This window comes from Anolis carolinensis, chromosome 6, assembly GCF_035594765.1.
Source record: "Anolis carolinensis isolate JA03-04 chromosome 6, rAnoCar3.1.pri, whole genome shotgun sequence".
NCBI lineage: Eukaryota > Metazoa > Chordata > Lepidosauria > Squamata > Dactyloidae > Anolis > Anolis carolinensis.
Genome location: NC_085846.1, coordinates 58,306,865 through 58,329,205, shown reverse-complemented (window position 1 = coordinate 58,329,205; position 22,341 = coordinate 58,306,865). Strand labels below are relative to the sequence as shown.

At 40.6% G+C, this 22,341-nt stretch overlaps 1 protein-coding gene across 1 annotated transcript in view; it reads left to right on the top strand.

The window, feature by feature from the left end:
- The window catches only part of bmper (BMP binding endothelial regulator), a 208,335-nt gene that overhangs the window by 176,670 nt on the left and 9,324 nt on the right, over window positions 1-22,341 (top strand). The window contains exon 14 of the mRNA XM_003222264.4: window positions 20,311-20,441. Coding sequence (XP_003222312.2) covers window positions 20,311-20,441 — 131 coding nt within the window. The remainder of the gene's footprint in view (window positions 1-20,310; window positions 20,442-22,341) is intronic.

Here is a 22,341-nt window from a genome sequence, read left to right as displayed (position 1 = left end):
GTGAGTCCTAAAAATTCTAGAAGACCCTTGTTTACAAATGACCATTTGTGCAGCCTCATTGGCAAGAGGTATGTATGGACCATTTGATTCAGGTAGGAGAAACAGCGTATCTTCCAACATTTCACAGGTGAAAACTGGGATACATCTGGCCAAGTCACATCAGAATGTAGTCAAGATGCCAAAAATTATTAATGACAAAGTACAGACAAGCTAGGAAGGCCTTGCAAGTTTCCTTTGCCTGCAAGATTTCATCCCTTCCTTTCCACTTCCCCCTGATTTGGAATTCAGTTTGCAGCAATGAAAAGAAGCAAAGACAAATGGGGAATGTGGGAGGAGGAAGGGATAAACGGGGACATTTTAAAACAATTGAAAAAGTGAAATGGCAGAGATCTATTTGGGACTGTTCTGCTAAATTTAAATAGTTGGAAGGGTGTCAACAGTAGTACTGATAGTAGGCCTTATGGGATTATAGAAATAAGAGATTTGAGTTCTCTTATCTCACATGTGTCGAACTCAAGGCCTGTAGGCAGGATCTGGCCCACCATGTCATTTTATGTGATGCTGGACTACAACTCCTGTATTTCTCCTCCTCATTAGGCATCATTATTAGAGCCGATGGGAGTTGTGATGCAATAACATCTGGAAGGCTGCAGTTTGTTCTGTTTAGTCAGGATAGTGGGGTTTGAATTTAGAAACAAGTCTTGTGGATATGATGTCTGACTTGAAAATGTCCCTTAACCTTTCCACTTCAGAACCACAAGTGCTTTAGGTTTCAATTCACATTATCCCCAGTCCACATGGCAGATAATCAAAAGTGATGAGAGTTATCATTCAATCACATCTGGGGACCCAAATTGGGTAGAAACTAAAGAGCATATACAGTACATACATAATAACATACCTTGAAAATGGAAATCAAACTTAAACACGAAATTAATTTATGTTTCAATATTGCTTATACACACAACCTCAAGATAAATGTATATGTTATGCATGAAACAAAGTTTGGGTGTCAGAAAGCAAAGGTGTCACTATCTCATCCACCCATATAGACAATTTCAGATTTTGGAATTTGGATTTCAGATTTGGAGTCTTTGAGATATTTTAATTCCAGAAAGGGATGATTAACATGCAATGTTCTCATGGGAAAAACATTTCTGAAGTTTTTTGATTTGTTAAATGATGTCATTATTTATTTGGGTTTGATCTGTATGTCCATTTTCAAATTGTTCTCATTTGTTCTCCCGGCCTTTGTGCAGTTTGTTACATGAAATATTGTATACACTTGAAAATATATATACCAGAGGTGGAGGACCTTTGACCCTCCAGATGTTATGGATTTTACTCCAAGAAACCCTGGCCAGTAGGGACAATTATATGAGTTGCGGCCTAAAACATCTGCAGGGCCAAAGGTTTCTCATCCATTACATCGTATAATCTGTTTATATCTGAATTGTCACGGGTGACAGTCAACTATGCATATGTAAGGCAGTATCTGTGATAGAACTATTGAATATATTTATGTGATATAATCCAAGGACACTTAAATGCATAGGTTCTTAAGGTGTGGAAAAAGTTAAATTGCACAATTAATTTCTGTAGTTTTATCAGAATACCTAATTGCCTTTTAGTTGAACTGCATGAATTTATGATTTTTTTTTAATTCTGAAAAATATCACACAAAACGGATAAGGAGCAGAGGAAGGCAAAACCTAAACAGGGCACTAATTCTTATATTCATATGTATGTGCACATTTCTTTAAGCTGCCTGTAGACTTATTGTGACTGCATTCATTTCAGAGGGTTTTCTTAAGCAAGGAATACTCAGAAGTGGTTTTCCCAGTTCCTTCTTCTGAAATGTTGCCTACAGTACCTGGTACTCATTGGCTATCCCTAATAGTTCTTAAATTGTCCACCTGGAAAGGATATAGATCAAAGAAAGACCTGATGGACTATTACAGTGCTATCATAAAAATAAGACATTCCAGTGATTCCTACAAATCATTTCATTGCTTGTTAAATAATTTCAAAAACAGGAAGCTGATTAAATAAATAACTGTTACTGTACAGCAGGCATGTAGCCGGGGGGGGGGGGGGGGGCTTGAGGGGCTTCAGCCCCCCCCCCCCAAATTATCAGGGTGGTCTGCAAGAAGGCCTTACTGGTACTGTTAAGTTTATTCATATCATGATCTGATCACCATGCTCAATATATCCCATATGCATGGGGGTATTGGGATAATGATTCAAAAGATTTGCTAGGGTAGATCCTCTCTCACTCAGACTCAGCCTCCCCCCGAATCAAAATCCTGGCTATGGGACTGCTGTACAGATATATACAAATGTACTTCATTATATTCTTGGCTTTTCTCCTCTGGTTTGCTTGACTCCAGACTACAAATCTTCTCCCAATTGGGGAATGGGGGTGGGTGGGAAGAGTGGAGCAGAAGCGGGAAAGAGTGGAGTAAACTGTCTTACTTTGTTCCCTACCATCTAGGTCCGATGCCTTTCTGTCCTTAGGAATGGCAGCTACCCCACATCCTTTACCCGCTTCCATTAAGTTTCCAGCAGACATATATATCAGTAATTAAAGAGCTCAACTCAATCCTGATCTTCTTTCCCCCTTCACTATTCTGTTTATCTATTCATTCTTTCCAAGTGTGCCATGGATATTTTAAATTTAAATGTTAATTCGTCACTTCATTTAAAAGAAGGAGGAGCCTTCAATTCCAAGAGGTTTCAGAATCACTACTGAGATGGTGGGGAGGATGAGTTTGTGACATTTCAGGTGCTAGCCAATCAGTACTATGCAAACCTGTCAGAATAAATTATCTTTGAACTTCATTCTAGGCAGATACTTGTATATACATACAGTGTAATCTTCATTTTCCCCTTGTGGTTTATGTCCATGCTATCTCTTTATCATTTCTCCCTTCTCTGTTTATCAGCTGTTGAAGTTACAGAGAGAAAGGGTGTGTGGGGGGGGGGGCTCTTGTCATCTTCAGAATTTGCAGGAATATGTGTTAACAAATAACCTTTCCGCTGGGGCTACAATGCAATTCACACATCTTTATTTTGGTTGCATGGAGTTAATGCTTATTTAGCATTCTATTTTGTTTTTTAAACATAGAGATACTAGAATAGAATTTATTGTTATATTTAGGGCATAGGACTGTATTTTATGTTTGGGTGCTACTAGAGTTTGTAGAACAGGTGGAGGAAAATACGCACATAAGTGCTTGGATTGTAGAGTTACCAAATTAGCATTTTGTGGCCATGTCCATCTCATAATTCTGTGTTGTGTGAACCATGGCACCTATTTTAACAGCATAATGTTTCAAGACTGATTGGTCACAATTGTACATATAAGGAAAATGAAAGATTAATAAAAACCCCACTAAGGTATATCATGCTGGAAACAATATTGGTCGAGCGGTCCTCGAACTCATGACCTCCTGGTCAGAGTGATTCATTGCAGTGATTCATTGCAGCTGCTCTCCAGCCTGCGCCACAGCCTGAGCCCATATACATTTTCAAGAGGGACAGCAGCACATGAGCCCTATCAAAATACTGTGTTTTTGCCAGTATAGAAATAACGATGCGAAAACATGGTTGTAAGAGGAATTGGTGTACTATAGGGGAACATAACAACAGGTTTGCAATTTTTAACATTGTCATATCTAGTTTGGGAGCACAGGCATGGGGTTCCTTTGTCTATACCAGGGGTCCCCAAACTAAGGCCCGGGGGCCGGATGCAGCCCATCGAAGCCATTTATCCGGCCCCCATGGTACAAGGGCAGAAGGGGGTTGGGCTAAATGACCCAAGGGGTCTCTTCTTCTCTTCCAACCATTATTATTATTATTATTATTATTATTATTATTATTATTATTATTATTATTATTATTATTATTATTAACATTGAGGCTGGGTGGCCATCTGTCAGGGGTGCTTTGCTTATGTGTTTGGTGCACAAAGGCAAAAGGGGATTGGACTCAATGGCCCAAAGAGTCTCTTCCAACCCTCTTTTATTATTATGATTATTAATATTATCATTAACATTGAGGCTGGGTGGCCATCTGTCAGGGGTGCTTTGCTTGTGCTTTTGGTGCACAAAGGCAAAAGGGGATTGGACTCAATGGCCCAAGAGGTCTCTTCCAACCCTCTTTTTTATTGTTGTTATTGTTATTATTATTGCTCGGTGGCCAACTATAGTCCGGCCCTCCAGCGATCCGAAGGATCGTGAACTGGCCCCTGGTCTATACTATGTAGCTCTAGTGTCTATAATGTAGCCTTTTGAGGATGGAAATATTGTTCCATACTGGATTTTTATTATTTATTTATTTATTTATTTGCAGTATTTATATTCCGCCCTTCTCACCCCGAAGGGGACTCAGGGCAGATCATATTATATACACATATGGCAAATATTCAATGCCCATAAACACATCAAACAGAGACCGAGACAGACAGACGCAGAGGCAATTTAACCTCTTGAGGGGATGTTTGATTCTGGCCACAGGGGGGAGCAGCTGCTTCATCATCCACTCTGACAGCACTTCCTCATTCCAGGTTGTAAATTAGTTAAACTTGCCTCCCCACTTTTTTATAAGTGGTACCTTATTTCCTACTTGATAGATGCAACTATCTTTTGGGTTGCTAGGTCAGCAACGAGCAGGGGCTATTTTTAATTTTTAATTGATGGGTGCTCACCCTACCATGGGCTGGCCTCGAACCCATGACCTCATGGTCAGAGTGATTTATTGCAGCTGCTCAACAGCTTGCGCCACAGCCCGGCACTAATGATGAAGATGAGATATAAATGAAGGTGTTCTATAGATGGTGCGGGACAGTTTCTATGAGTAAACTGAACATGGAGGTCAGGACATGCACCAGGTAGTATGTTTGCATCCATCCTGGTCTGTTGGTGTGAAGATATTCCATCACTGGTATGGTTTGCCTCCCTGAAGTTCCACCATCTGGTCAGAGGTTTGAGTAAGATGGCACCTGAACCCTTTGAAATGTTTATTAGCACAAAGTTGGTGACCAATTGCTTTTAGCTGAATCACTCTGTCAAGCACTGGTATCCAATATTTATATAGATGGGTACAACCTCCTATGCTGTCTTTGCAGTGACCATAATCACAAGGACCTAAAATTCCACAGAACTGATACTTTCAGGCTGCAGATAACTTGGTGGGGCTCAAGCCTCTTGGTCTATAGCTACATTGATTGTAACTAAATGTAGTTCTACAATCTTCCATGTGCATGGCTAACATATGGACAAAGTATACAACTATTGGTCTGTTTTCTGAGAGGCTTTAAGGCATGTGCTTTGCATTCTTAATCCTGTTCCAAATATTCTTAATGAGTCCCTTCTGGCGTATGCTCGGAGAATTTATTTCTAACCTTATTTTCCAAGTATGCCTGGTATGAGCTTGAAACCCAAATATAAGCTGCACGAAAGCCCCACTGTCTGCAGATATTGCTCCAGTATTTACAGAAGAGCCATCACTTCAAGGCCTTTAAGCGAAACAGTCATTGCAGTTCATGGAACAGTACATAGTTTGGAGGAGTTCATTTAAGACCAGCCCACAGAGTAGGCAATGCTTGATTCATCAAAGCCTGAACAGCTAACCCACCTACGCATCTTACAGCATCTCAGTTTGACTCCATACTATTCCAGTTGCAGATGATGACAGAGTATCCTTTGTCAGATAGATGCTTTGCTGATGCTGTAAAAGTTGGGCTGAACTGCCCCCCTTCTTTTTTACTGCCCCAGTTCTGGGTGACATAGGTTTTTTGTTTTTTGTTTTTTTGATAGAGGGTTAATTTGGCTATTTTATACAATAAACTTTGGGAATAGGGAGCACTAAATCCACAGGCTTTCCTCCTTGCTTTTCATAGGTTTTGTTTTGAAGAGCATACTGGTTGCTGTTTTCTACTTGCAGTTTCCCTCAGAAGGATTAGAGATCACAGCATGATGTTATTTTGGGAAAAGAATAAAAACTTCAACAAATTGTCTAGCAGCAGGTGGCAACACGGAAGAAAGATGCGTTGGAACTATTGCTTAAAGGAGCATAAAGCAGAGACAAGTAATTTGTAGCCATCTCCTTCCAATTTCTTGACTTTTCATATCCACCCATAACTGGAATTTGATCCCTTTTCCCTTGGCCACCTGTTCCACAAATTTTGATGAATATTCATCATAGCATCATTGTCAACTTGTGCTTGTATTTTAAATTGGAATTGGTGGAAATGAGATGCCCAGACAGCATGTAATTTGTCTTTGGATTTGGCGTTCTGATACCTGTCATAACTTAAAAATGTAACATCACATCCAGTTCAGAGCATGGAAGTAACATCTTGCAAATGACAATGTTACATGCAACACAGGACTTTTTGTAATATTGAGGATTTAATAACAGTTTTTATACAAAATTTAATGTTAACACATCATTAGAAGCAGTGGTGTAAGAAGCAATATTCGTCTGTTACTTCCAACATATTGTAAGTGGGGAGAGAGCCTGCACTGGGTAGTTGTTGCACTTTCAATGGTGGGGAAAGATACTTAAATTTTCCCAGCTCCAATCAGTCTATTTTTTATGTGCCTTATGTCCTTCACTTGCATTCTAGCTGCAGTTCTTTTCTTTTTTTATTCTACTAGTGCAACAACAGATTTCCATCAGAAACTAGGGCTTTGGGTTGTCCACTTCTGAATTTAAAAAATCTGTTACAAAGGGCTGAAGACAGATTAGGATAAAGGAGCTCTTCAAAGAACAGACATCAGAGATGTTTCCCTTGCTATGAAACCTCCTTCACCTCTCATTTCTCTTAGGGCGGTTCCATACAGCCCCTTAACCCAGGAGCAATTGCGTTTTTAAAACACAATTGTTCCCAGGTTCTAGTCCACCCCCACCCACCCACCCCCCAGAAAGCATGTGATTTTCTGGGGGGTTGTCCACATGCCCTGCCCCTTAAAAAGCCTTTTAAAAAGGAAAATAACTCACCTGGCCACCATTCCCCTTCTCTGGAGATCTTCTGGCATGTACCAAATGAGGCACCAGGAGAAGGACTTTCCTCCCCACCCCACCGACGCTTCATTGGTACATTCGAGGAGAACTCTGGAGAAGGGGGAATGGCAGCCTTCTTTCCTTGTTTTAAGGCTTTTAAAAGGAATTTTGGGAGGGTTTCAGGGTTGTCTCAGGTTTCTTGGGCTCCAGGAGGCCAAGAAACCCGAGACAGATGGGCACCGGAAGTCATGCGCCACAATCCCTAGTCCCATCTACACAGCCCCACCACCTGGAAAGACACGGGTCTTCTCAAAAACCCAGTCTTTCCAGCAAACCAATTATCTCGGCACAAAGCAGGGTTTTCTTGCTTTGTCCTGAAAGCATTCGTTTTTCCCTGAGACACTGTTTGGACACCCCAGGAGAAAATGCGGAAAGGTGCACACTTTAGGTGCTGTCTGGGTGCTCTCTTAGTCTTTGCTCCCATGTACACCTCAGAGCTGCAGAGCCTTGTGAAGTCAGTTGCAAAGGAGTCATATCTTGACTAATACCAAGCTGAATATTTGATGACTTACTATATCTGTACTGATTACATGGCTCAGACATCTTAAGTGAAATTGCAGCTGCTGCCATTTTACCCCAAACTTTCCTTCCAGCTTTACTGAAATATGTAATTCTGGCAACATTTTTTTACATAAGAATAGTTTCTGGCAATCTGGCTGTTATCTCAAAGGCGGCTGCAGCTAACAACAATGACAATAACAACAATAACATCCATCAACCATTGTTTTTATTTTCTGAACAATACTATACTGCATACTTTAGAATGATAGACTTGGTCTGTGTGGCATGCTGCATAAATGGCACATGATATTCAGAAAGATGGGTAAATCAGCCAGCATCATAGTTTATAACAGGACATGTGTTCTTGTTGAATAGGGCAAAATTTGTATAATGAGTATCAAATCGACCCCAAAATTGTACCACCTGCTATGGAAGTCCTGCTTTGTTTTTTCTATATTTCTAATGAAAGCAGGAGGCAGATTTTGCACAATTCCAGTGATGTCATTTTGTCTTCCAAATACAGAAGAGAAAAAACTAATATCACAGAAGTAACAAGTTCTGATGGAGCCCCGGGTGGCGCAATGGGTTAAACCCTTGTGCCGGCAGGACTGCTGACTGAGAGGTCAGCGGTTTGAATCCGGGGAGAGCGGGTGAGCTCACTCTGTCAGCTCCAGCTCCCCATGCGGGGACATGAGAGAAGCCTCCCATAAGAATGGTAAAACATCAAATATCCAGGCATCCCCTGGGCGACGTCCTTGCAGACAGCCAATTCTCTCACACCAGAAGTGACTTGCAGTTTCTCAATTCACTCCTGACATGGAAAAAAAAGTTCTGATACATAAATATGGGTTCAAGTTTGAAATCTAATGATCATCTACTACTGCCCTTGTCTTAGGGCTGAAATACACAATACATTAAATGCCCAGACACTGGCTCTACCAGTCTCTGATTTTTAGAAGAAGCCAGCAGAGTGAAAGGAGAGTAGAGGGTATCTGACCCACTCTAAGTTTTGGGTAAAAGAACAATCAAGAAGAGGAAGAAGAGGCAAGTGGAGGAAAAGGGTAGAGTAGGAAACCTGGTACTATTTAGTGGGCTGTCCAAATATCACATCTCCCTACCCTTAATGGAGCTTGTTGTTTGAGGGATATATTTGACAGGATCCAGTGTTTTTTTGAGCCAAGCATGCCCAAGTGCATGCATCCTGACCCCTACAGTGCCAGTCTTACCATGAGAGAGAGAGTGAAATATCTGCTTTAGGAAGCAGATCCTGTGTATCATGAAGAGAGCAGCTTGGTAGTATGTACTTGTATGTTTATTTACATTCAAGATTTACTCCCTTATTTTACTGTCAAATATATACTTGTAAGATTTACTACCTCACTAGAGGCATGGTGTCCCTTTATTTGAGTGGAGGGGTGCCATTTGCTGCTCATTGTCATGCAGCCAAATGTTTTGGACCAGTTATTTATTCTTAGTTGAAATGAGTACAAGTTAAACATTAGCAGGTTCACTTATACAAGTCACATAAATTTATGTAAAAAACTTCCCAGTGGACTTTGGACTCTTCAAAACTCTTAAGTCATTATTGGAAATGGGAATGGAGAAGCTGGCCTCTAAATGGCTTGACACTGTCTTGCCTTTTGTCCAGAAGTTGGACATGAACACACACACACACACATATACACAAACATATATGAATTTGAGAATGATTCACTTACCATGTGTCTCCTTAACATAAGAGGAATCCCACCGGGTGGTTCATCAGGAGAATATTATGAATAGTATGAGGAAATGAGTGGGATTTTTATTGCCTTCAAAACTATGGTTCCAGATTTAGGAAGGATTATGAATAAAGCTCTTTGAGGTGGATATTATGATTACATAGTCTTGAAAGTTTTATTTTGTGTGGTTTTGGAAAATATGCAAGGGAATTTCATTATTTATTTTCACATAATATTGTGGTAGGATGCCGATGAAAGCTATTAAATGCAAATTTGGTTTCATGTTCTTTTTCACATAATGGTTTAAAAATACACTGTAGCATATTCTGCTGTTCTGTTTGTATTTTTTTTGTAAGCCTTTGTATTTTTAACAGAATTGGCTGAAAGGTTTTAATGATGCAACATAGTTTTGCATTTAACTTTAAACTTTATGCTGACCTTTGTTTATTGGAAGTATCTTGCAGAACAGCATATTTGCTTACATCTCTTACATCTCTGGTGGCAGGCTTTGAAAGGCAAATTCAGAATTCCTATTGTTATTTTCATTGCCGTCATCCTCATCTTCATCACTATTACAGATACAGTCTGGAATACTAAATACCTTAAAGATGGTGTTTGTTACTGAATGTTTAAAAAGTCGCAGTTCACAGTTTTCCATTCATTGTTCCAACCAGGCAGCCAGGCCTTCTTTCAGGATATCCAATTCTACTTGTAAATTGGTTTTCTTCCTCATCTCCAAACAGTTAGCCATCATTCTCTCCATGATAGCCTCTGTCACCAATGAGAAGTTTTGTGGAGAAGTCTTCATTTGAAGCTTCCCCACCAAGATGTTTTGTTATGTAAGTCAACTTGCATAAAGATTGTGAAGCATTTCAAGCATCCCTTTGTCCTTAAGAGAGAGAAAAGCATGATGGAAAACTAAGCTCAAGTCTTCATCACAATAATAAATTGAGGCCCATCTTTATTGTAATTACGGTAGTGTTCCATTTGGTTGCCAAGATTTTAGATACTTTCAGTGTTAACTTTACTAAATACATTGTATCCCCCCTTCCCAAATTTGCTTGGCTTTTATTGTTTCTATATTTTAAGACCCCGTGTGTCAAGTTAAAAGAAATACAGTATGATTTCAAAATAATAATCTTAAAACCATACTTTGGGGGGGGGGGAATGTTTCAGCAAAGTCTAAAAGACCTTCTTGCGGAGTACATTTCTGTACTTCGTGCAAACAAACCACTCAAATTTGTGGTTGCAGTAGGAGATGAGGCTTGCAGCTGGTATCGTTCTAATAAGAAGCCACATCTACAACCTCTAGACCAGTGGTTCTGAACCTGTGGGTCCCCAGGTGTTTTGGCCTACAACTCCCAGAAATCCTACGGACTTGAATTCGTTTAGAGAGGCCAGGTGTTCCTGGACAACTTGTTTCCCTATTTGGGGTTGGATTTCCCCCAATCCTTCGTCCATTTCATGTTGCTGAGGTTGAAGATGGCTTTCTTTTTGTGAGAAGACTGAGGCAAAGAAGGCATTAAGTAGTTCTGCCTTTTCCCTGTCCCTTGTCACCATCACCCCATCTTCTCCTTGCAGAGGCCCTATCGCCTCCTTGTTCTTCCTTTTTCTACCAACATAAGCAAAAAAGCCCTTTTTGTTGTTTTTTTTATGTCCCTGGCAAGCCTGAGTTCATTTTGCGCTTTAGCCTTGTGAACCTTTTCCCTACAGGAGTTGGCTATACGTTTGAATTCTTCTTTGGTGGTGATTTCTCCCCTTTTCCACTTCTTGTGCATGTCACTTTTGAGTCTTAGCTCAGTTAGAAGTTCTTTGGACATCCATTCTGGCTTCTTTGCACTTGTCTTTTTTTTCTTCTTTGTTGGCATTGTTTGCATTTGCGCCTTGAGTATTTCACTTTTTAAAAACTCCCATCCATCCTTAACTCCCTTGTCTTTTAATATTGGTGTCCATGGAATGCCGCTCAGTAATTCCTTCATTTTTTGGAAGTCAGCTCTCTTAAAGTTGAGAATGCGTGTTTGATTTGTCTTAGTTTCAGCCTTCCTTTGTATTGCAAACTGCAGGAGCACATGGTCACTTGCCCCTAAGGATCCAACCACTTCGACTGTATTGATCAGGTCTTCCACATTTGTTAAGATTAGATCAAATGTAGCCAATCCCCTTGTTGCCTCTTCTACCTTCTGGACCATAAAATTGTCTGCAAGGCAAGTGAGGAATTTGTTGGACTTTGTACTCTTGGCCGAGTTTGTTTTCCAGCAGATATCGGGATAATTGAAATCGCCCATGACTACTATATCTCTTCTTTGTGCCTGTTTGGTCAGCTGTTGACAGAAGGCTTCATCAAGTCCTTCATCCTGACTCGGAGGTCTGTAGTAGACACCCATGACAAGATCTTTTTGAGTCCCGGTTCCCTTGATTCTTATCCAGATGCTTTCAAGCTGGTTTCCCGGATTACAGTCTTGCATTTCTTCTGCAACGTAACTATTTTTGACATATAAAGCTACTCCCCCTCCTCTCCCCTTTGTTCTATTTCTGTGAAAGAGGTTATAGCCCTCAATGGCTAAATTCCAGTGATGGGAGTCACCAGGTTTCCACTGTTCTAGACCTAAAATTCTTTGTAACTGATGCTATCATGAATGTATACATAGCTTAGGTTATTGGAAGAGGAGGATGCTGTAGATGGTGGACCAGAAACAACAGGGTAGGCACCTTTAATTATCCTTCTCTAATTCTGAGTCTATAGATTGCATACTCAATTTGGCAGGGATAGTCCAGATTTGTCCTCTCTTATCCCACTCTTCGAGCTGCTTCTAAAATGTTCTAGTTTCTCACTACACCTACCACTTTATCCCTTTGTCCTCAGCTTACTTCAGCTGCTACAAAATGGGAGCAGATATACACTGACCCCCAAAACCCCCAGAGCCAATCCAGTATGCTACACACTGGATCAGCCCTGGGCTTTCTCCCCACAATCCTCCTCCCCACTGCCACAGAGACAGGAGGAGGTTTCTAGCATAGCTGGGCTGTCACCCTAACTGTTCCCCTTAGTCCGTCCCTCCCATGTCATAGAGGTCTCATGCCATGAAAAGTGTCCTACATATTCTTGCCATGATGTCAGCCAGTGCAATAGGCACCTATTCTATTTGGGAATTAACCCAATTGTCCTCACCAGCGCTAAGTCAAGGGAAAATCTGAATTCTGTAGCAGAATTCAGAATTCGCTTGATGTGGGGCAAAGCCACATAAAGATGGCATTGTCTTGTGTTACCATGGATCAGCCCCATGGGTCTTTGGCCACTACAGGGCTGATCCTCACCTATAACTGCCCAAGTAGTCAGTGCAGATGTGGCCTGAAGTCTAAGTATAAAGCTAGTTTCCAATCAGTTAATTGAGTGTATGAAGATGGCAGGTGGGGTCAGAATTACCAAAGAGAAAACCTCAGGCAAAAGCAACTGTTGCAGCCTTTTCTAACTAATATGTTTTTCCACATTAGCAACATCTGCCATCTTGACCATACCCCAATTTTCCTCTTAGAAATGCTGGAGAGTCTGGGGCTGCCTTTCATATAAATCTCTATACTATGTTCTTCTTGTCATTTCATTCTAAAAATATTGGAGTTGAAAATTTGAAAATTGATTTCTTTTCCTTAAAAGGAAAAGAAAATTAATCTTAATACCATGTCTCCTCACACTTTTTCTTTTGGGCCATTTATATATTAAACTATTTGAAATATATACTTATGGGATTTTTTGTTTAAATCTGTATTGTCCATATCTTTTAATCCAAGGCTCTCTTGCTTCTCTTCTGTCTAATGTCATGGATTGGAAGAATTTTGGAAGAATTTGTACATGCTAGGTTTGTGGAATAAAAGACACTGGATATTAAATGTAAAAGGCATTCCCACTTATGGTGATTGATTTGGAGGTCTTGTTTACTGTCAAGTAAAAGGAACTACAGATGGTTGATGAAAGACACCAAACATCTGCATTTTCAATACAGCAGTGGAATGTGTAAGGGCAGCAGGAACAGCAAAAGCAGCCATCAAATAAAAAAAGGAGGGAAAGATATTATTTGAACCAGAGGGCTGTCTTTTTTTATTCAAAAAGAAAATCTTTCTTGTAGGGTTTAAAGCATTCTCAGTAACTCTTGCTGAAGACGTGCCCTCACATGGTTTGCTTTGGACACATGAGAGCAATAGGTTTCGTCTCGTGAGAAGGCACATCCCTCAGACAATAGATGTCTTCACTCTTTCCACTAAGTTTCTCCTTAAAACAGATTGGAATGGTTAACAGTACAGCTTTCAGTGAGATCCAGCTAGGCTATGAGAACACCAACTGGAGAGAGCAGAGCTTGGAACATCATTTGCAAAGAGAACCAAATTGCTGTCTCAGTGAGTTCCAAGCCTCTTCGTCCTCATAGTTATTTCCTTTATAGGTGTAATAATTTACTTTGCTTATTTTCCAAACTTATCTTTTAAGTTGCTTTTTAAAAAATCCAAATGCTATGAACTGTATGGTACAAACTGCATTCTTATGCCTGATAACTCTAACACATGCAAGCTGCTTATAAGGAAGCAGTGGCTGGAAACGCACAAATCAGCACTTAAGAGCCTTATTACAGTCCCAACACATTTACAGGTATTGTTACTAGGTAGATGATATAGGGTCTGTGTCTGGCTCAGGAGCTTCCTCTTTGAGATGCTAGACTTTCTCTTTTGTTGTCCTTTCTTCAGTAGATAATCAAATGTTGTGGCACACACATTTCTAATGGCAATCCATAGATGAAATGAAATGAAATTTTATTTATAGCCCACCTTATCTCCCCAAAGGGACTCAGGCAACTTACAACAAAATGAACACATTAGATGCTGCGGCACCTGCCATTCTGAAGAATTTAATATTCCTGGGCACTTTCAATTGGGGTAGGGGATTTTAGGCATCTCAGAGCAGACATTAAAAAGTCTTGAAGTCTTTGGCTGAAGATGAATTGTTCAGCATTCCAAGGATATTGGTTTCAAGAGTGATATGGGAATCAAACAAGTGAATTGACCCACACCACTTGGTTTAGATTTGCCCGATAAGGCTTTATTTACCTCGTATATTCTACATAGATGTCAGCCTTAAGTTCTGCATCTTTAAGACAAATGTTTTATTGTAATGCATATTACAGACTGTGTTTCTGAAGAGGTCTGGAAGATGATTTACCATACTTACTGCAACTATGAGCTTTTGTGTTTATAACGTTTCCATTCAAGTTGCAGACAACCCTTCAATAGGCTGCTTCTCCAACAATCTCCTTATTCCGTTATTTAAACCTATTTCCATGAAACCTGAACTACTTCTTTTATGTATTTCACTTGTACAATTCTCATAGGTACAGGTAAAGGTTTTCTCTGACAATAAGTCTAGTCGTGTCCGACTCTGGGGGTTGGTTCCTTTATTTGGTTTCTGAATAATAACTTCCTCTCTTTCCCTTTCCTGAGCCACTTATGGCCCTGGGGCAGATAAATCTTAACAGGTAAGTTTTGAACTGCTTGTTTGGAGCAGCAGAAAACAAGCTTGCTCCTTCTTCTGACATGTTTTTAAATAATTAAATATTGCTATCGTGTCACTTCTTAACTTGCCTTAAGTGACTCCTCATAAGGCATGGTTTCCTTTGCCACAACCTTAAACCTTCTCTGGACATGTTCCAAATTGACAATATATTTCTTGAATTGTGGTATCCTGATCTGATTCCAGGGGAGGACTAACCAAAGTAGAAGAGAGTGGGACTGTTACTTCCCTTGATCTAGACCAGGGGTCCCCAAACTACGGCCCGTGGGCCACATGTGGCCCAATTGATCCATTTATCCTGCCTCTGCAGTCGTGGCTCCCTCCTCCTCCGCCAAGGAAGGTGCATGTGGCATGAAGGAGAAGGAGGTAAAGGCGCACACCACTGCCGCCACTGAGGAAGGTGTGCACGGGGCGAGGGAGGAGGAAAAGGTGCACATATTTCTCTCTTCCCTCGTCCCGCATGCACCTTTCCTGCTGCTGCCACCAAGGAAGGCTTGCAAGGGGTGAGGAAAAGGCGTGCGCCTTTCCTCCCTTGCCCCGCGGGCAGCTTTCCTGCTGCCGCCACCAAGGAAGGCAGCAGAAAAGGTGCTCGCAGGGTAAGGGAGGAGAGAAAGGTGCACGCCTTTTCCTCGCCCTGTGTGTACCTTTCCTATAGCTGCCGCCAAGGAAGGGGCGCAGGGGTTGAGGAAAAGGTGTGCGCCTTTCCTCCCTCGCCCCGTAGGCAGCTCCCCCCCCCACCACCACCAAGGAAGGCGCGCACCTTTCCCATCTGCTTGCTCGCCTGGTGTGCGCCTTCCTTGGCGATGGAGAAAGCGAAACAAGAATAGAGGCATGCCTTTGGCAAAAGGAAGAGGCCTCTTATCTTGCCATGCAGACTCCCTACTCTGCAGCCCTGTCTTGGATTAATTTTTCTTGAAGGTTAGCAATCTCTTCCAACCCTGATTATTATAGTTGGACTATATGGCCCAAGGGGTCTCTTCCAACCATGTTTATTATGATGGTATTATGATTATGATTATTGGGTGGCTATCTGTCAGGGGTTCTTTGATTATGGTGTGATACACAAAAGCAGAAGGGGGTTGGAGTAGATGGCCCAAGGGGTCTCTTCCAACCCTCTTTATTATTTTTATGATGATGATGATGATTATTATTATTATTAACATTGAGGCTGTACTTGTTCCCCTTTTTAACTTCAAAATAAGATATGTGCACTGTGCATAGGAATTGGTTAATAGTTATTTTTTAAAAACTATAATTCGGCCCTCCAACGATCTGAGGGACCGTGAACTGGCCCCCTGTTTAAAAAGTTTGGGGACCCCTGATCTAGACTATATTACTATTGATGCACCCTATTGATGCACATTGGCGTTTTAGCTGCTACATCATACTGTTGATTCATGTTTAGCTTGTGATCTATCTAAGACTCCTAGAACCGTTTTTGCATGTTCAGTTGTCAGGGCAAATGTCATCAAGCCTATATTTTTGCATTTTGTTGTTTTCTGCTTTAGTGTAGTATCTTGCATTTCTTCCTTGCTGAAATTCATAATTTTGTTAATTTTGTCCCAGTACTCTATCTTTTGGAGTATTAGCTATCCATTCTAATTTGATGTCATGTGCAAGTTTAATAAGCATGCCCTCTGTTTCATCATCCCAAATCATTTATAAAGATGTTGAATACCACTGGAACCAGGTAGAACCCTATGGCATCATACTAGTCACTTCTCTCTAGGATGAAGAGGAGCCATTTGTGAACACCTTTTAGATTTGGTCACTTAACTAATCACACATCCACCTAAGAGCAGCATTATCTCTAGACCATATTTTACAAGTTTATTTGCAAGAATATAATGAGAGACCTTGTTGAAGTCCTTCTTGAATCAAGGTTTTCTGCATCAACTGTATTCCCTTAATCTACTAATTTTGTGACTATCAAAGAAATAGATCCAGCATCTGCTCCACATTATCTAGGTTAAGCACTGTTTTCTCAATGGGAGAAGAGTGGAGCAAAGGAAAGGTCAGGTAGCTCTGCTTTTTCTTTGTGCTCTGATACTAATTTGTCATCTCCTCCAAGCAGTGGCTCTTTTTTTTCTACAGATGTAACCAAAAAGCTGTTTTCATTATTTTTAATCTCTCTAGCAAGCCTGAGCTTCTCCTGCACTTTAACCTTTTTGACTTTGTCCCTACACATGCTGACTTTTTGTTTGGAATCCTCTTTGGTGATTTCTCCCTTTTCCATTTCTTGTACACATCATCTTTAAAACTTAGTTCAGTTGAATGTTCTGTAGCCATCCACCCTGGTTTCCCATATTGGAACTCATTGAAATTGAGCCTTCAGTGCCTCACTTTTAAGAAACTCCCTTCCATCATGAATTACCTTCTATTTTAGTATTCTTGACCACAGGATCACACCCAGTATTTTCCTAAGTTTGCTGAAATCAACTTTCTTGGCATCTACAATATATGTCTGACTATGCTTGGCTTCTCCTTTCTGCTATATAACACACTCCGGGAGAAAATGGCCACTCACACTTAAGGATCCCACCACCTCCATGTTATTAACTGGGTCATCACAGTTGGATTTAAAACAGTGTGTCCCCTTGTGGTATCTTCCACTTTCTGGACAATGAAATTGTCTGCAAGACAAGTAAGGAAAAAAGTATGGATTGAAGTATGTGGTGAAATGACATGCACTTGGAAATGCATGTTTTCTCATCCTCTGTGCATGCAGGAAATAGGCATAAGTATGATAGCTGTATGCATAGCTGCCACTATTTGTCATAAATAATACAATTTTATCTTTCTAGAAAAGTCATTCTTGGCCTTTCATGTCGTATGTCCCACCAGCCATTCTACTGATCAACATTGGTCTCGCCATGACAGAAAATAAGACAATCTAAGAATGACATTTATGTGTACAGGCATTCTGTTATTATACCTGTTGTAAGTTTTAAGGTACATACATTTTCTGTAGTACTTGGTGGAGTATACATGAACAAACTGATAATAATTCCATTAACTGCTCATTAATAATACTATTGAGAATAAAATGTTACTGTCACAGCAGCTATGTCCAACCTAAATTTCATCTGCTTCAAACTGATGAAACATCATAACACTGGCTGAGAACTACTGTTTTATGAAACACATTTGTGTATGTGTGTGCCATCAAGCTGCTATCAGTTTGTGACAGCTCTATGAATATCATACAGTTTTTTAAGGCAAAGAATTTTCAGAATTGGCTTGCTATTGCCTTAGTAACCCTATGTTGGGAAAACCACATTGTCTGACATTTTGGAAATTGAACACTAGAGGGAGCCAATGTCTGCATGTTTTCTTTGTAGAAAAATTGATTGCTTTTAAAATGCTTGGTAAAGCAATGAAAAGTTGTATCCTTGCTTAATGTTTCTGTTTAGCTGGTTTCTTTTACATAACAAGAGTGTGATGATAGCTCATGATAGGAATCAACTAAAGCGGAATCAACTTCTGGTTCTCAGGATGTGGAACTGCTGCATATGTCCTTACTCTGATCTGATAGGGCTCACTTATCACCTTATCACATTGAGAAATTTCCCAGTCATAGGGAAAGCCTCTTTTCAAACATGAAGAAAGAGAAGAAAGAGAAGAGAGAAAAAGATTGATTGCGTTGCTGTGAGTTTTCAGGGCTGTATGGCCATGTTCCAGAAGTATTCCCTCCTGTCGTTTCGCCTGCATCTGGCAGGCATCCTCAGAGGTTGCGAGGTCTTTTTTCTTGTGTACTCCTTGTATGCCGTCCCAATTATTAACCTAGCTGCCTCTTGTTGGACTATTTGAAGTTTCTGAACAGTCTTCAAAGGCAACCCCATGTAGAGGGTATTACAGTAGCCTATCCTAGATAATAACTAGAGCATGGACCACCGTGGCCAAATCTGACTTCTCGAAGTATGGGCACAATTGGTGCACAAGTTTCAATTGTGCAAAACGACCCCTATGCACTGCTGAAATCTGAGGTTCGATGCTTAGTGATGAGTCCACGAGGACTCCCAAGCTGCGAATCTGCACCTTCAAGGGCCAAAAATGAATGTACAGCCATTTCCAGTTGTGTGTATATATGTCTTTAGGAGTCCATGTGCCTTTAGGGTCCCTGAAGAAGAAAATTGGCCTCAGACAATTGTCTATTCTTTTCTTGAAGATCGAGTTTCTCACTTGAATGGTAAAGTCACTCTGCCTTTCTGTCCTAATAATGTCTACTAGCAGCAGAACAATTTGTGCTCTGGAGTCTGCTGGCCAATGGCAAAAGGTGGTGGTGGTGGTCTCATGTGGATCAAGGGCTATCAAAAGTTCATCCTTGGTTTTGTTAGTAACTCCATATTGTGGCACTTTCAGATTCCATATTTCTACTTCATTGGCTGCTGATGGTCAGGGTGGGCAATGGGTACAGGCAGTCCCCAAGTTGCGAACAAAACAGGTTCTGTAGGTTTATTCTTAAGATGAATTTGTACGTAAGTCGAAACAGATAGATTTATTAAGTGTAACTCCAGATATATATGCACAAGCTTTGGATAGCATAGGGAAGCATTAACACCCCTGTGGTGTTTATTTTGCTGTCAGTGTCCCTGTTCAGAAGATTTCACCTCACTTTCTGTCTCTGTGAGAACTGGATTTTGAAAAAAACAAGGACTGGTGATAAAGCTTCAACCTTTCCCCATGATAATTCTTCCATTTCCCTTCCTAGAGGTAGATTTTTCTCACTTCTTGTTCTCTCATACCCATGCTTAACTATGAGTCATTTGTAAGTCGGATATTTGTAACTCAGGGACTGCCTGTATTACAATAGAGATAGGGCTACAAGATGTTGCACTGTGTGGTGACAGCTTTACATTTACTGTACGAAATATCCTTTATGGCAGCAGATATGTATGATTCCTGATCCACATCTCAATTAACTGGAGTTAAAGTGAGGACATTTCTCATACTTTCCTACTCCATCTATTATGCTTGTGGATTATGTGATCAATTACGATTGTATGGTTTTTAACTGGGAGAAACTGAGAAAGCCCATCCCTATTATGTGAACCATTTATTGAATGAAGGTGAATATCCAAACAAAGGTGACAATTTTAGTCATTTGCAAAAAAAAAAGAAAAGAAGACTGTGCCTCACAACATGTTAGCGTGTTGGCTGCAGTGTGTAAATAGGTTGTGCGAAGGTAACAAAAAACCTCTGGGTCTATGTGAAATTTTTAAAAATACAAATGCAAAGTTTTGATGAGATATGTTGTGTCCCCATACATTTCATTATTACAATTTATGCATGTGTTTGTGTTGCTTATAAGGGGTTGGTTTAACCTCTGGCTTGATAGTAAAATTGAATTACTGTGTCATGAAATTATGCATGTAAAAAAATTGTGTCACGAACATGAAATGTTTGGAAAGCTCTGCTCTAATGTTTCCAAAATTATTCTCTCCTCATTGGTTGGGATGTGTCCTGCAGGTCTTGTGTGACAGACATGTGTGAGTGCCCGGTTCATAAGAACTGCTACTGTGAATCCTTCTTAGCCTATGCTCGAGCCTGCCAGAGGGAAGGTCTGAAAATCCACTGGAAGCCTGAACAGAATTGTGCTGGTAAGTGGAAATGCTGATTAGTTCTCGACAACTATGGCTGGTGCAGTAACAAAATCCAGATAGCTTCTCTTTCTTTTTGCCCCATTTCGAATCCTCCTACCCCTGGGTGCTTTCCTTTCTTGGAAATACAATCTTGTAGCTTAAAAGATTGGTTTTTGAAAGGAAGTGGTGACCAGGGAATGGGTGAAACAACTCCTCCCACAGCTGCTTTTTCTTAGCAAAAATAGCAGTTCGGCATATGTATGTAATATAGTTCTACCCTGAATCCATAATCCAGCAGTCAACTTTATTACAGTGCTGTAATGCCAGCAAGAAAAAAGACACAGCACAGATCAATAAATGGTTACCAGGTGCCAAAATCCAATGACCATCCGGTTTGTATTCTGTGTATTAGAGAGAATACAGGAAGCATGTATATCAAGTGAAAACGCAGCAACTTTATGCTAACAAGCCCACTGTAAAACTGTGTCAAATACCTATTCTTCTTGTTTAAGCCTGTTGAATGGCTGGGTGGTTACTGGAAGGATCACAGAGCTCTCATTCTGAAATAGTCCATCTGATTACTAACATTTCCTGCACTAGATTTAGTTCATGTGGATGCACAGCTGTAATAGATCTGCCTTCATAGGAAGGAAAAAGGAAAGAGGGGTGGTGCTACCACAGCTGATTTCCATCTATTTTACTCATTAAGCTGAGGAGCCCTGCCAATTCCCAATCATTTAAGACAAAGTGCTTGCAGTCAGGGGATGAAGTTGAGACATAAGGGAACCAAGTTTATTCTAGTCTGAAAATTTTTGGAGGTGTATGGAACAGATGTATTCCAGTCTGTCTGAACTACAAAGTATCCTGTGTCTTAGCTACTATCATTGCAAAAAGTAGAGTGAGGGAGCAGTTGGGATGCTGCTCTTTCACTTTTCTAGAAATGCCTTGATGTCTGCAACATAGGCTGCATTTACATTGGCATTTAATCTAGTGTAGCACTCGCATTAGCCTGGAGCATCAAAATGACACACACACACACAAATACTTTTTATCCACAGTAAGCTTTTTTAATCCAGCCTGACCTCAGGTTTAAAAATACTGGAAGAGGAACAAATCTTCCAGAAATATTTTCACCTTTCCCAATTTTGGGGCTATGGGTACTGCCATTTTGGATCCTTATGAGTGATCCAAGATTGTATCCCCACAGCCATCCTGAATTCACAGGGCTCAAGTAGCCAGAGGAGGTGGGGTGGCAGTGCGTTCCCATTCTCCCCACACACCCTCCCAAAGAAAGAAACCCCACTTACCTTGAGCTCCCTGCCATTTACTTTCTGATTCTTTCTCAATCAGGAAGCAAAGCAGCTTCAGAGGAATGTGTGTGTGTTTCCACTCCTCTGCCTGACACAAAAGGGGCACAGGCACCTTTTGGCACATGATTCTAACATGCCATCAAATGTAATGCACATCTCCATTTTGGCTAAGCAGTTAAGCCAAAAAAAAGATGTGCATTACATTTGAGTAAATACAGTACTTTGCTTCCTGGTTGAGAAAAAATCAGGAAGTAAATGATAGGAAACTTTCCTTCTTTTGAAGGGGGCATAAGGGTGTGAGGAGGATGGGAATGGTGCCCATGCCTAGCCTTACTGAACCAGCTTTGGCATAGCAAGGCCATATGTGTCAAAAGTCAGACACCAGTTAGAGAGCAAAATAGAGTTTATTAAAGCAACAGTCCAAAAATAGCTCAACAAACTAAAAAGGCTTAAAACACTTAACTTTCAGTGTTTTTAAGTAGAACAAGCGGGTAAAATCCTAAAAAACAAGAACTGGCAAATAATCCGGATTAGCCAGAGATATAATCCGGGTTAAACTTAAAGTTCTAGAACTTGATCCAAAAGTTCACAATGGGCTGAAAAACGGA